Source organism: Gasterosteus aculeatus, chromosome 2, assembly GCF_964276395.1.
Source record: "Gasterosteus aculeatus chromosome 2, fGasAcu3.hap1.1, whole genome shotgun sequence".
Lineage (NCBI taxonomy): Eukaryota > Metazoa > Chordata > Actinopteri > Perciformes > Gasterosteidae > Gasterosteus > Gasterosteus aculeatus.
The window spans coordinates 2756537-2771167 of record NC_135689.1 but is presented as its reverse complement, the minus strand read 5'-3'; the positions used below and the strand labels follow the sequence as shown (position 1 = coordinate 2771167).

The 14631-nt window shown below is 50.5% G+C and overlaps 2 protein-coding genes across 3 annotated transcripts; one reads left to right on the top strand and one right to left on the bottom strand.

Moving 5' to 3' along the window:
• Window positions 1-4712: 4712 nt before the first annotated feature.
• ogg1 (8-oxoguanine DNA glycosylase) lies at window positions 4713-8272 on the bottom strand. 2 transcript variants are annotated; one of them, XM_078082767.1, is made up of 7 exons: window positions 7761-8272; window positions 7318-7679; window positions 7053-7232; window positions 6512-6690; window positions 6258-6430; window positions 6139-6188; window positions 4713-6050 (listed from the first exon to the last, which is right to left on the bottom strand). In XM_078082767.1, the coding sequence occupies exons 1-7, from the start codon at window positions 7868-7870 to the stop codon at window positions 5857-5859; spliced, it is 1248 nt and encodes a 415-aa protein (XP_077938893.1). In that variant the 5' UTR covers window positions 7871-8272; the 3' UTR covers window positions 4713-5856. The 2 variants fall into 2 exon arrangements, with proteins under 2 accessions (XP_077938893.1, XP_040049784.2); XM_040193850.2 differs by having other exon boundaries at window positions 6283-6430.
• Window positions 8273-8384: 112 nt separating this feature from the next.
• Window positions 8385-14410, top strand: qars1 (glutaminyl-tRNA synthetase 1). The gene is made up of 23 exons (XM_040193849.2): window positions 8385-8642; window positions 8974-9124; window positions 9271-9380; window positions 9468-9543; window positions 9776-9840; window positions 9948-10001; window positions 10314-10377; window positions 10461-10535; window positions 10634-10719; window positions 10808-10894; window positions 11039-11138; window positions 11228-11306; window positions 11405-11644; window positions 11767-11859; window positions 11966-12103; window positions 12241-12328; window positions 12607-12753; window positions 12857-12958; window positions 13056-13148; window positions 13345-13472; window positions 13578-13644; window positions 13728-13853; window positions 13935-14410. The coding sequence occupies exons 1-23, from the start codon at window positions 8532-8534 to the stop codon at window positions 13983-13985; spliced, it is 2331 nt and encodes a 776-aa protein (XP_040049783.2). The 5' UTR covers window positions 8385-8531; the 3' UTR covers window positions 13986-14410.
• Window positions 14411-14631: the final 221 nt, after the last annotated feature.

The following is a 14631-nucleotide window of genomic DNA, read 5'->3' as shown; positions in this document are numbered from 1 at the left end:
CCATGGCCCTTGGGGGGGGGGCAGGGTTTGTGGAGGGGGAGCCAAGATGACACTGTTTTCACATGCAGCACCTTGGCTCAGTGCCTCGCCTCCTCTATAACTGCCCTCTATCCGTCTCCTGCACAAACACAACCCTAGTTTGGACATATGCTCGTTGAGGCTGCAGCCTTGCCCCCCGCCCCCCCTGAAAGAAAGCCGGACGGTAACCGGGTCTGTGCAGAACCCTCAGCAGCAGCAGCAGCAGCAGCTCTGTGTCATTGTTTCCTTCCCTTGTCACTCACATTAGATTGTGTGCGGTGAACGGTCTTAAAATAACCCGTGCAGCTCAGGGGATTGTCCTAATGCCATTACACCGCCTCTGAGCACGCAGGACGGACACTGAAAGGCTGGAACGTGAGGACCAGGGGGACACATCACGTAATCCCGTTAGCCCGCACATATGGAGCGAACTTCTGCAGGGATCAAACCGCACATTTTTAAAAAAGCCAGTTCATTTAGTTTTGGGAAGAGACGTGTCATTTGGATTGTGATCTGCTGCGCTCGTCTCCCGAGTGACGCGTTCATCACGTTGTCATATTAGTGGATTATCATCCAGTTATGTGATGCTAATGAGATCACTGTAATCTGGTGTACCAGATGGGGATCTGGTTCATTAATTACATATTTTCAGAACACAAAGACGCTGCAGAGTCTTTCCGCTTGTGTTTTTCTACTCATTGTTTAAAGTTGATGTGAGGAACTTAAAGAAACGATCTCTTTTTAGGACGAATGTCTCCATCCGACCTGAATAACGTCGAGCAGAACGCCGGCGACAAGGCCGGGCTGTTCCAGAGTTATTATTAACCACTCCACACGAAAGCAGATGGAACCCCGCAGGTTCACCAGAGACTCGACCCCTGATAAAGCGGCGCCTCCTCCGGGCCCGGAGCCGCGTGGTGAAGATCCAGAACCCGACCGGAGAACCCCCTCCTGCAGCTAAATGAGAGGATTGGTCAGGGGACCATGGTGCCTTCAAACACCCCCACTTTAAGTTCTTAATAGCTTATATGGGAGAGATCACGGGTTCAGGGGTCAGATCACATGGCGTCACATTCAGGTTTTTTCCTGAGAAAGAGATGTTTGAGTCTGAGGCCCAGTTTATGCTTTTTCGTTTTCACAGAGACGCAAGACCCCCTTGCGTGTCCCTTTTTCGTGCCTTTTCACACCTCCTTGCGTGCGTCGATCCATTTTTCTAGACTTGCGCCAAAAGCGACGCAAGCCTCCTGCAGCCTCCTGCAGCCTCCTGCAGCCCGCAAGGCTGCGATTGGTCTGCTAACTACATCCGTTCCGGACATTTCCGGTTTCATAGCACAATACCGCCATTATTAAAACAACGATTTTTTTTCACGAGAGAATGAATCAGATTGAAGAGCTTTTGTCGGAAGAAATGCGTAAATATGAGCGCTTCTACAAGCCGTCATTGTCGTGACTGTGAGGACGCGCGGATGGCCTCTGATTCGCGGAGGGAGATCGGTTTGCCGGTCGAGGGGAGCAAAGTTATGGAGGAAAATACGGGACAAATGTGTCCGCGATGAAAAGCAGCAGTGTCGATGCAATGAAGTCTATGATAAATAAATAAACAAATAAATAAATAGACGTGACTCTCTAGGTCGTCTTCGACAAAAACACATTGTTCTGGCGGTGAAATGCTCTGCAACACACGCAATACGCAGACGCATGCACAGACGCATGCGCAGACGCATGCGCCGGCCTTGAGGAGGCGTCTCATGGGCGTCGGCCTCCTCAGACTCATTTTGGTTTTCCTTTTCCATCTGTTTTCCCATTTGAAATCAAATCATTTAAATCTCTGCGAGCAGAATAACCCAAACTACGTTACAGCTCCGCGTTGCCTTTTGCCGACGGCTCTTGCGTCACTTGGGGCATTTCTAGCACGCTTTAAAATAAAGTGAGAGCAGTATTTAAAGCTCTGACGCCGACGCCAACCAAAGCGTCGCCCCCCCCCCCCCCCCCCCCCCGAGGACTCTAGACCATCTTTGTCCAGGAATGCGGGGGAAGACATTCCACTTAGTGACTTCAACTGGGGGGGTCTCTGAAATTCAACACGGGATCAGACGGACCCGTTCCCTCCTTCCGATCTATGACGCATAGGGCCTCCGTTTCCTCCTCCATGCATGAAATACTGTATCTCTCTATATGCGGCGCTTCCCCCTCACTCGACGGCCGTCTAGACACCAATAAAATAATCTCCCCCAAAGACAGACCCCCCCTTCATCCCTACAGGCCGCCTCCCACCCAGCGGCGTTGGGTTTCACCACATCCAAGGTGAGTCAACCCAACTCTCCGTAAATTGTTTCCATTTTGGGTATTGTGTCTGATGCTGTTATGTAATACATCTGTTAGTGTTCAGGAACAATGACATCCATCATTTTAAGTGGAGGACAGAGCGGATGTGTTTGGAGACCATCTTTGGGTTCCGAGTCAGACAGACATGAATGGAAAAAAAACAACGATAGAATAATGTTTCCCCCCCCCCAAACGGTTTATTGGCTCTAATATAAGTGGCTGGAATCTAGAGACACAAAGTTTATTCCTCTAGCTCTCTATGTAATATTATCTGATTGATTTAATCTATTTAAAATCACTTCCCAGAACTGCTTTGTGGAAAAACAATCGTTGGTGCATCGTGGGATGATTTATCAGGCATTTAATTTACTGGATTATCCCAAAATAGCTTCAATAATCTGGTTGTTTTATTCATCCTGGAGCTGCTCATTCACACACACGCACACACACACACACACACACACACACACGCACACACATGACTGGACAATTAGGTCCCCTACATCTCTCTAACTCGCCTCCACCGAAGCATCTCTCACATTCCGTCACTCGCAGAGGATAAAAGGCGCATCTGGAAACAGAGCAGAGGCCTTTTCCGCTGTGGTTTTGGAGTCGGGGCTCCTGCGGGTGGCGCCCCCTGCAGCCCTCGGGGCGTAACGGACGCCCTCTGAGACGAGAGTAGATCAGACGAGAGACGTCCTTTCGAGCGAATGATTCCAGGGGCCACGACCCGGAGGCGAGGGCGCTTTTGCTCCTTCTTCAAGCGGCGCGCCTCCTCCTCCTCCTCCTCCTCCTCCTCCTTTTACCGTTCTTCTCTTCTCCGCCCCGAAGCCGAACCCTCGGTGCTTCGAGATGAGAGCTGACTCACGCGTTCATTAACACGCACGGCCGCACAAACGTCCACAAATAAACATCGTCTATGGATGCAAGACACTAGTGATGTGTCGTTCGTGAACCATTCGTTCATTTAGAACGAATCCTTACAAGGACTCGAGAGTAACGAGTCCTCTCCAAAAAAAGATTCGTTCATTTTACTGAACGGTCGGTAATATCTTACCCCCCCCCCTCCCCCGTCAATAAATGACTCGAAGAAAGATTCATTCGTTCATCTTACCCCCCGACATGAACGAATGACTCGAAAAAAGATTCGTTCATTTTACTGAACGAGATTCAAAGAACCGAGTCGGTAAAAAAATCCGAACTTCCCATCACTACAAGACACGCATGGTCACACACACACACACACACACACACACACACACACACACACACACACACACACACACACACACACACACACAGTGACTACTCGCATGATGCACTTGCTCACTTACGCCAACAAGAAAATAGCCTTTTTTTTTTTGAAAGCCGGGCAGCAGCGACGTCCTTAATGTGCAACGCTTGGAGCGGTTTCTGCACGCGCGTTTTAAACCAGACTAAAAGTAGCGCGCGCGTCAGAGGTCAGGCGGCCCGCAGACGCACTCGTGCCGTCACACAAGCCCCGAGCGGACAACCGCAGTCTGCTGCTATAAGAAGATCCGACAGAACGCAAAGAAGAAGAAACACGAACGCAGCATTTCGGGGGCCGCGTGACCTTTGCAGTCGTCGGTGTGCTGTGGAACGGGGGCCCCGGGGGGCAAAACCAGTCTGTCTGCCCACTATGAGTCACATCTTTTTACTATTACTTGCCTTCCCATGTATACCGCCACCTGGGGGCCTCTTTTGGAAACCATGTGACGGGGGACACTTTCAAGGGGCTTGATGGCAATTTCTCAGTTATTGTCTTTGAAAATACGTTACTGTTCATATGTGAGTTGAATAACTTGTCACACTTCCCTGTGTTGACAGAAAGAGAGTTCACCTTTTCCTTAATATCCAATCTTTGTTGTTCCATGCTCAGATGTATTGAAGTGATCATCAGGGGATGGTTTACTACTCACAGTTACAGTTAGTCATAGGAATTGCATGTATTATACATTGTTCATTCTGTACACATGGCATACATTGTAGTCTGTCCATCCAGTGGGATCCTCCTCTGACGTTCTCCCTAAGGTTTCTTCCCTTTTTTCCCTCTTGGAAGGGTTTTTTTTCATATTTTGGGGAGTGTTTCCTGTGCCGATGGAGGGTTTCGGGGCAGAGGATGTTGTATGTGTACAGACTGTAAAGCCCTCTGAGGTAAATTTGTAATTTGCGATTATGGGCTATACAAAATAAAATGACTTGAATTGAATCTGTCTCTTGATAGATGATCTTTGTTTTTTCCGTCGTGGACTGTTTTTTGGAAAATTGGAGTGAGCAGAAAAGATACGATGAATAAAAGTTATGCTGTGTTCTAAAAATGAAGAAACTCCAGACGGACAGAAGACATCTTGTATTGAAGAGTATTTAATAAAAAGAACATCTCAGCTGAGGAGCCGCTGGGCCCATTGACCCCCCCACATAGTGACTGTCTCTTGCCTCCACCAGCGAGAACAATGGGTGCCTACAGGTATTTATACAGGTGAGTAAAGGTGTGAAAGTTAAGTGTCCACGCTCCTGGGAGGGGTCTCCTGGTGAGTTCAATGTAAAAGTAAACCAAGCAGACACTGACACCGAAGAGTAAGCACGTCTAAAGAAAAAACCCTGAGAATCTTATTACAATAACTTCCAATATTGGAATGAAATATACAAACACTAATATATATATATATATATATATATATATACATATTTTAATATATATATATATGCATATATATACAGTGCATCCGGAAAGTATTCACAGCGCTTCACTTTTTCCACATTTTGTTATGTTACAGCCGTATTCCAAAATGGATTAAATCAGAGGTCTTCAACGTTTTTCAAGCCAAGGTCCCCCAAACTGATGGCGAGGTGGAGCAGCGACCCCCTATTCTACGAAGTTTGGTCCGCCATTTTTATTTTTGAGCTTCACGCTCTTTAGACGTGAGCATGAACGCGATCTGATTGGCCGGTGCCTGCGCGGTCGTATCCGCATGAAAGGAGCAGTGAGTGAAGCGGTGAGCAGCTTGAGAGCTGCTGAGGGAAGCTGAGTGTGTTGCGGACTGACAGATGACGTCTTCTCCGTCAATTTATCCGCTCGCTTCAATATGTTGGATTCATGTTAATGTGTATTTAAAGACCATGAATAAAATTCTGATTCTGAAGACATTTACATTTGTGGGGAAAAAAATTGATTAACCAAATTAACCAAAAATTTCGCGACCCCCCTGCAGTACCTTCGCCCTGTTGACCTCTGGATTAAATTATTATTTATTCCATATTATTATTATTTATTATTTTCCTCAACATTCTACACCCAACAACCCATAATGACAAAGTGAAAACTGTTTTCTGTTAAAAATAAAGAACGAAAACGTAACATGTACATAAGTATTCACAGCCTAGAAAGTCCCAGCTATATATTTATAGCTAAATATATAAATATATATATAATGTGTAGTACTGTAATCGGATGTGAGCTCCTGACACGAGGAGCGTGTTCACCTCACTCCATCACTCCCTCAGGCCGACGTCTTCGCTTTCTTGTGACGCGCCGGCTTGTTCCTCCCTCCCTTCGCATTTCCACTTCCCTCGGCCTTCGCGCCCTCGCGAGCTACCGTCACCTCCTTCTCGTCCTCGTCCTCTTTCTTCAGCTGCGCCGTTTCCCTCAGTGGTTGGAACTTCTTGAGTTCGGCACAGAACCGCACCTGTGAGGCAGACGCAGGGAGGCCCGTGTGGGTGTGGTTAAAAAGCGAGACAGACGCGTGACGGACGGACGGACGGACGCTCGCTCACCGACTGCGCCCAACCGGCGCGAGGACCCCACAGCGTCCTGAAGAACTCCCCTGCTCAGAGAGAGGACATTTTTAACGTTTTAACGTCTCGTGTTAACGAGTAAGAAGCAAGCGAAGTACCCGTGAGGTGCACGCCGGTACCGACCGAGGTCCCGTTGCAGTTTGTCGGGGATGCTCTTCTGTGCTTTGCCGGCCGTGTATCCGTAGTCCCGCTTGGCGATCTGCCACACGTGCGTGTCCACGGGCACGGCCTCGGCCTTGTCCAGGGACATCAGACACACGCAGTTCGCCACCTGCCCGGGGAGCCGCCACAGAGCCTCGGTTACACGTCACCTGCAAAGAGTTCACCGCAGGAGGGGTCGGCTGCTCTTTACCTTGGCGCCCACGCCGGGGAGAGCGCACAGGGCCTTGTGCGCCTCCGCGTACGGGGCGGTCCGGAGACCCTCGAGCCATTGGGGCCCGTCGCCGGCCAGGATCTGCGCTGCGCTCCGCTGGAGGAACGGAGCCCTGTATCCGAAACCCAGATCCCTCAGACGGGCCTCCACGCCGCCGCCTGCCAGAGGGGAATCGAACGGAGAAGTAAACACAAACGGAAAGAAGAGGTGGAGAAATGTTGGCCGTGAGATTCACGCACCGCCCAGCTCCCATTATTTCACTTATGGTATTTCTTTTAAGGAGGTTTGAAGTTCCATAAACCAGGTGACACGGTTTTAATAGTAGTCAGATGGATAAAAGTACACAAATACTTATATTATAGAAAATATTGGTTGTCCAAAATCCAAGTAATATATCATAGTAGGTTAATAAGCGGAAAAATAACTACAGCCACACACTAAAGAGATTCCTCCAAACCATGACGCCTGGCAAAACAAAAAATATCGCAAAAAAAACTACTGAACTGAGAGAATAAAGTACCAGCGAGCGCAGACAGGGAGGGGAAGTCGTGGTAAGAGGTTCCGTCCAGCGTGCCCAGCGGGGCGCCCAGATCCTGACACAGCCTGTCCACCATGCCGTGTATACGGGAGATGTGGTTGTTGGCGGTGCAGATGATGGAGAACAGACACTCGGTGGGGTCCTGGCGAAGCACTCGCACGCCTTAGGAGAGGGAGGGAACCGAATACATGTCAAATATTGTCTATTTCATCCGTCGCCGTGTCATATTGCGCGGATGCAAACTGGCCTGGGAAGGAGGCTGCGATGCGCTGGAAGTGGGGGTCTGCTGCTCCCCACTGCAGGTACAGATCCCCCAGACTGACGTTCAGCTGGAAGTAGTCCCTCAGCATCTCCGCTTCCTCATCGGTGTCCTCGGTCACCGGCTTCTCCTCCTCCTTCTCCTTCTTCACAGCTCCTGCGGAGCTCCCTCCTGACGACCCTTCCGTGTGGAGGGGAACACCCGCTCTCCTCTCCCGGGGCCCCGCCGGCTCTCCTCGCCCGCCTGAGCTCCTGTGGACGTGGTACCGGAGAGCCTCGTCCGTCTGGCTCAGAGTCCAGACGCGCCCTCCCATCACTCCGGTCCAGTGGCCTTCCGCGGTTTCCCTCCAGCTGTGCGGGTTCAACTTGTGTCGTTACGTGTGTTGATCATTTCATAGCGGCGGAATAACAAGAGTTAGCGCCTCTGCTCACCGGAAGGATTGTCCGCAGGCGAGAGTGAGATCCAGACGCAGCTCGGACTTGGCGCAGGCCAGATATCGCCACATGTTTCCCACCGGCAGCAGCAGCGCGTGTTCGGCCATAGCTGAATGTTACCCCCGCTGTGGTGGCACGTTAAAAACGGACACAAACGGACACAAACTCAGTGGGAGCCAGAGCCAACCGGGGCACAGGCAGCTCGCTGAGGCGTTTCCTGGTCCAAGCCGAGGCGCCGCTCCCTCGGAGTCGAGCCATAACTCCCGAACAGCCGGAGGAGGCAGTTGCCGCTAGCGGGGATAATGATGGACAACAAAGACTTAACACTGGGCTAAAGTTAGTTGTGTTTTAAAAGAAAATAATTCACGTTCAGTGAATTCATTCTTTTTATTTATTATAGAATATATAATACTGGATATTAATTTACGAAATATTACTATCTTTACAGTCTTAACTTCATGTCAATAATATTCAGGAATAGTTTAAATGACAATCTGATGCAACAATGTGCAGATCCCGGAAACACCTCCCTACTCCTGTCAACACAACTGCTGATTGGCTCTCTCAGATAAGATGGGCGGTAATGTCAACCAAGCCAATAGCCGATTGGTCAATACCGTCCGTGCCCGCGTTGTCCTATTGGCTATTATTTCGGTACCCCTTTTAGCTATACAGGAAGTCGACCCCTCGCTCTCTCTTCTGAAAAGTCGCGTGAGGAGGCTGGCGTGTCACAGAGGCTCGGATTTAGCCGGTTAAGACGGTGTAAAAATGGCAGATACGTTAACACTTTTCACTTCCATTGGGCTCAGTGAGCAGAAGGCGAAAGAAACGCTGAAAAATGAGGCGCTGAGTTCCGCCCTGAAGGAGGCGATTATCCAGGTACGAATATAGTTCTTCGGGTAACTGGAAGGGACAGCTGTGGAATGCTGACTGACACCGTTTTTTAGTTCCCTTGTTATAGAAGTTAAACAGTTCTTTACGAACTAGTTATATGCACCACTTCATCAAGAGGTCCTTACTCTCTGGATACGTTTCTCCAGGTTTTCACTTTCACATTCACACGCCTGTTTGCAGACACTTCTCCCATCGTAAAGATCCACTGCAGCACTTCCCCGTTGGACTGTGACTCAGTCCTCTAGCCGGTTGACATGCATGCTTTCTGAAGGACGAATGAATTGTTTCCTGGTCTTCTTGTCCTCTGCTTCATCAGGCTCAGCGTGTCCGCGGGGCATCAGGGGTGGACAAGGCCGCCGGTACCCTGCTGTACAGTATGGCGTCTCGCCTCAAAGACCCCAAACGCCTGGCATTCCTCTCCGACAGCATCGTTCTCTGCAAGATCTGCACGGAGCTACAGCTGGCAGGTAATGTCTGCCATCATGCTGCAACCTGCATACTTTTGGGAGTATATCGCACTTACTTCATTCACCCGCCACCGTTCACGAACATAAAGCGCAATTCGCCGGTTCAGTCTACGTGATATGCATCACACTTTTTGCTGTATTTGCAGCTGCGCTGGAATTTGTAAAGAGTCATCCGGAGGACCCCGTCGACCAGAAGGCGTTTGAGCGGGCGTGTGGAGTCGGCGTTGTCGTGACACCCGAGCAGATCGAGGAAGCCGTAAGTGAGCCCGTCGATCTCCACTGGCGCGTGTGTGTGTGTTTGTCGTACCTCCGTCAGCATCGCCGACTGTTGAATATCCTGCAGGTGGAGTCGATCATTAAGAAGCACAAGGACCAGCTGCTGAAGGAGAGGTACCACTTCAACATGGGACTGCTAATGGGTATGACGTCACACATACTTGCAACCATTAAAGGCCGGGTTGTTAATTCTGGGAAACTAGCAAGCGTTTGCTCGCCTCTTTAGAAAGTATCCAACTGGGTTCTTACTACATTACCAGCAAAGATAATACTTCTTAAAGTTAGTGTTTGATTTAATGATTGCTGAGAATTTCAACAACTATAAAGCCTAATAAACGTACAGAATGTCTCACTGGGCTTTTGTTTCCGCTGCAGGAGAAGCCCGCTCGGCTCTGAAGTGGGCCGACGGGAAGGTCGTCAAAAACGAGGTGGACTTGCAGGTGTGTCCTGAAAAAGGATGCTATTTCCATTGTGATTGCACGTTGGCGTCCGAGGTCGTTGGCTTTAGTCGCTGCGTCCCGTGACTCTCCCTGACTTTGTGTTGAAGGTCCTGCACCTTTTGGGTCCCAAGACCGAAGCCGACCTGGAGAAGAAACTTAAGGTAGAAACCTGTGAAATCGCTTAAACAGCCTAAAATGCTAATTTGATTCCAGAGTCCGTCCGATTGTTAGTCCAAAACCTCGCCGTTGAATAATAAATCTTCATCTTCATTTGGATTCAACAAACTAGATCAATGAGCTTCAGCAGCTTATCCCTTGTTCCCAGTCCTTATGCTAAGCTAACGCGCTGCTGGTTGTAGTTTCACATTAACAGATGTTACAAACACCCATCTTCTCACTCACGTTTTAGTCACTAAACTGTTTAAAACAATCCCCCTTCAGTCAGTCGTCTGCTGAATTGAACTGTTTTGCAGCCACAGAAAGCCAAAGCTGCGGGCGGCGAGGTGAAGAAGAAGGAGGAGGACGTGGCGCTGACTGGTACGCGGCAGGTGGACGGCACATCAGTTTGTTGTTGAGCTCCTGTGTTTGTTTGTTTTGACTCGTGCCCGTTGGCTGTTCAGAGGAGGGGGTGAGCGGCGAGGGAAAGTCTCTGATGGAGCAGCTCAGAGGGGAAGCGCTGAAGTTCCATAAACCAGGTGACACGTTTTATCTTCTTCACACTCCGTTTGGAGCCATTTTAAAGGATTTACTCGCTGGGTGTGTTGATCCTTCATCCTCACCCTCCACCCCACAGGAGAGAACTATAAGACCGAGGGCTACGTCGTCACACCGAACACAATGGACTTGCTTAAAAAGCACATGGAGATCACCGGTGGACAGGTACACGCTTCAGAGGTGTCACCGTTGGAACACGTTAACGGAAGAATCATTATGCGCGTTAACTTTTTCCCGCCTTTTCCCCACATAGATTCGTACTCGTTTCCCTCCTGAGCCCAACGGGATCCTTCACATCGGACACGCCAAAGCCATCAACTTCAATTTCGGTTACGCAAAGGTTTGTGTCTTCCTGTTCGCCAGTTTGTTTCAGCGTGCTTCATTAGTAAAGGGCTCCTTGGTTTAAGAACATTTAGGGAAAAGTTGGGTTCCGGTGCAGCGGTCCTCTTAATTTTTTTTTAAAAGAACGCGCGTCTCACCGAAGGCAAACAACGGAATCTGCTTCCTGAGGTACGACGACACAAACCCAGAGAAGGAGGAGGAAAAGTACTTCACGGCCATCCGGGACATGGTGGAGTGGCTTGGTGAGTGTGACTGTGTTGATTGTGTGTGTGTGTGTGTGTGTGTGTGTGTGTGTGTGTGTGTTCTCTCTCACCGGACTCCTTACACGCAGGCTACAAACCGCACGCCGTGACGCACGCATCCGACAACTTCCAGCAGCTCTACGATCTCGCCGTGGATCTCGTCCGCAGGTGAGCACGGGGGAGGAGCGGCGGGCGGGCGGGCGGTCAAACGCTCGCAAGCTCCGGAGGTGACGCGGCCCCCGTCTTTTTTTTTTTTGTTTTCAAAGGGGCCACGCGTACGTGTGCCACCAGAAAGGGGAGGAGCTTAAGGGCCACAACAGCCCGCCGTCGCCGTGGAGGGACCGCCCCGCCGAGGAGTCGCTGGTGTTGTTCGAGCGGATGAAGAAGGGGCTGTTCGCCGAGGGGGAGGCCACGCTCCGCATGAAGACGGTCATGGAGGACGGGAAGCTGGACCCCGTGGCGTACAGAATCAAATACACGCCGCATCATCGGACCGGGGACCAGTGGTACGAAGCCGGTGCACTCTTCTTCTTCTTCTTCTTCTTCTTCTTCCTCCTCACTTTTGGTTTTTGGAAGAAAAAAAAAACCCTGTCTGTCCTCGAGCTGCGTTTCATCCTCTCATCCGCAGGTGCATCTACCCCACGTACGACTACACCCACTGTCTGTGCGACTCCATCGAGAACATCACGCACTCGCTGTGCACCAAAGAGTTTCAGGCCAGGTACGCGCGGCCTCGCTCGCGGCGCTCCTCCGTCTGAGGTTCTCTTTCCTTTGCACACAAAGTTGACGTCGTCTCCCGTCGGGTCCCTTTTTCGTGTCCGCCGCAGGCGCTCGTCGTACTTCTGGCTGTGCAACGCGCTGGACCTGTACTGCCCCGTCCAGTGGGAGTACGGCCGCTTGAACCTCACCTACACCGTCGTGTCCAAGAGGAAGATCATCAAACTGGTGGAGAGCGGCGTCGTCAGGTGGGAGGGTTTTTTGTATCGCATTACATTGTGTAACCGAATGTGATTAATATAATCGATTAGCTGTAAAGACGCTGAATGGATTGAAATGTGCAGTATACTATCATCATATACGTCATTTGTGACCCCCCCCCCAGAGACTGGGACGACCCCCGACTCTTCACTCTGACCGCTCTGAGGCGAAGAGGCTTCCCGGCCGAGGCGATTAACAACTTCTGCGCACGGGTAAGAGGTCGGCCAGGAGGGAGGAGGGAGGGAGGGAGGAGGAGGAGGAGGAAGAGGAAGGAGGAGGAGGAGGAAGAGGAGGAAGGAAGAGGAGGAAGGAAGAGGAGGAAGAAGAGGAGGAGGAGGAGGAGGAGGGGGAGGAGGAAGAGGAGGAGGGAGGAGGAAGGAGGAGGAGGAGGAGGAAGGAGGAGGAGGAGGAAGGAGGAGGAGGAGGAGGAGGAGGGGGAGGAGGAGGAGGAGAGAGGAGGAGCGAAGTCATTTCGTCAATCTGTCGGCAGGTCGGCGTCACGGTCTCCCAGACGACGACGGAGCCCCACCTGCTGGAGGCGTGCGTGAGGGACGTGCTGAACGACACGGCGCCCAGAGCCATGGCCGTGCTGGAGCCCCTCAAAGTCACCGTCACCAACCTGCCCGAGCACTCACAGGTGTGTGTGTGTGTGTGTGTGTGTGTGTGTGTGTGTGTGTGTGTGTGTGTGTGCTTAGTGGTGAATTTAAAATGAACATTCCTGCTCTCTTCTCACGTCTCAGTCGGCCGTACAAGTGCCGAACTTTCCCGCCAACGAGGCCAAGGGCAGCCACACGGTGCCGTTCGCACGCACGATCTTCATCGAACAGAGCGACTTCAGAGAGGTAAGACGGGGGGGGACCCTCTCCTCCCTTTGTGCTGCTTTATTTTTGGGGGGATTCCCGACAGAAGATGACGGCCGACCGTCTCTGCTTTTTGCAGGTGATGGAGAAGGGCTACAAGCGTTTGACCCCGGAGCAGCCTGTGGGACTGAGGCATGCTGGGTACGTCATCTCCTTCCAGAAGGTCATCAAGGTGAGGCCCCCCGAAATCACGAGGTGTGGTGTGTGTTTTCTGTGTTGTTTTTCTCATATATCTCAATCTCTAGTTGCAAGTCCTCTTCAATACAACCTGATCATAAAGTAAAAATGGCTTTAATCTATGATGTCAGCGATCCCTTCGGCGGATGTCTCCCGGTCCTCGTCCCGCTCACGTTGCTTTGCTTCCTCAGGACGCTCGGGGTAAAGTGGTGGAGCTGGAGGTGACCTGTTGCAGTTCTGAGACGGCAGAGAAACCCAAGGCCTTCATCCACTGGGTCAGTCAGCCGTTGGTGTGTGAGGTTCGCCTCTATGAACGACTGTAAGTAAAAGAACCAAATGTGTATACATCACGCTCCCTGTCGTTCCCAACCAGTGTTCCACGTAGGAAACTCGCCCTAACGAGGCGTGCCTCTGCCCCCTGCAGGTTCCTGCACAAACATCCAGAGGATCAGTCCGTGGTGCCCAACGGCTTCCTGAGTGACATCAACCCTGTGAGTACCTCCGCCCCACTGCGACTGTCTACATCGACGCCGATCGCTGAATGCGTTTTCGGACCTTTCTTGTCCTCGTTCAGAGTTCCATGCACGTGATCAGCGACGCCTTGGTGGATACTTCGGTGAGGGGAGCAAAGGTTTTAGACAAATTCCAGTTTGAGAGAGTCGGCTACTTCTCCCTGGACCCCGACAGCACCGCAGAGAAGGTACAGACCTGCTACAAGTGCCTACCTAAATAATTCATACATACTGTGTAACGTGTGACTGAATCAGTCTATGCCCTGCAGCTGGTCTTCAACCGGACGGTCACCCTCAAAGAAGACCCCGGGAAGATGTGATCCAGCCAACGGTCGAGCCGCACCTCCTGCAACCCGCGAGCCCACGGACACGCGCAACAAACGGGTTTGCGTGGATGTGTCGTTTTAACAAAGGAGCCGACTGCTCGGGCTGAAACAAACCAGGCACGGTAATAAAGACAAGCCCCTGTTTCTAAAATGCGGTTCCCTTTCATGGATCTGTCTCTCAGAAGTTGTTCTCTCTCTGTCGGGATAAGATTCACATGCAGTGTTTCTGCTTTGTTGAATGAATGCGCCGTTGATCATGGACGACCTCGTGTGAATTAACATAATACGAGGAGACGCTTTCAAGTAACATACAATATCCTTTTTTCACAAAGGTGGCAGAGCACTTTTTTAAAGACTCAGACTGGTGCAACTGTGTCCTTTTGACATGAGACATGAATAAATAATTCAAAAAAATCAAACCTGTCTCTGTTTATAGTTCCTGAAGCTGATATTAATATTCTACAACCTGTGATATTTAAGTTAATGCCGTTTGGGTATAAATCAATTTGAGTAGAGTTAGATATTTGGTTATGATTATTGTTTTCTTCAATCAATATTGAATCTAAAGTTGAGACCGTATTGATGAATCTGTTCTTATGTTGATTTTCCAAGTTTAGAAAACCGTATCACTTGACTGAAC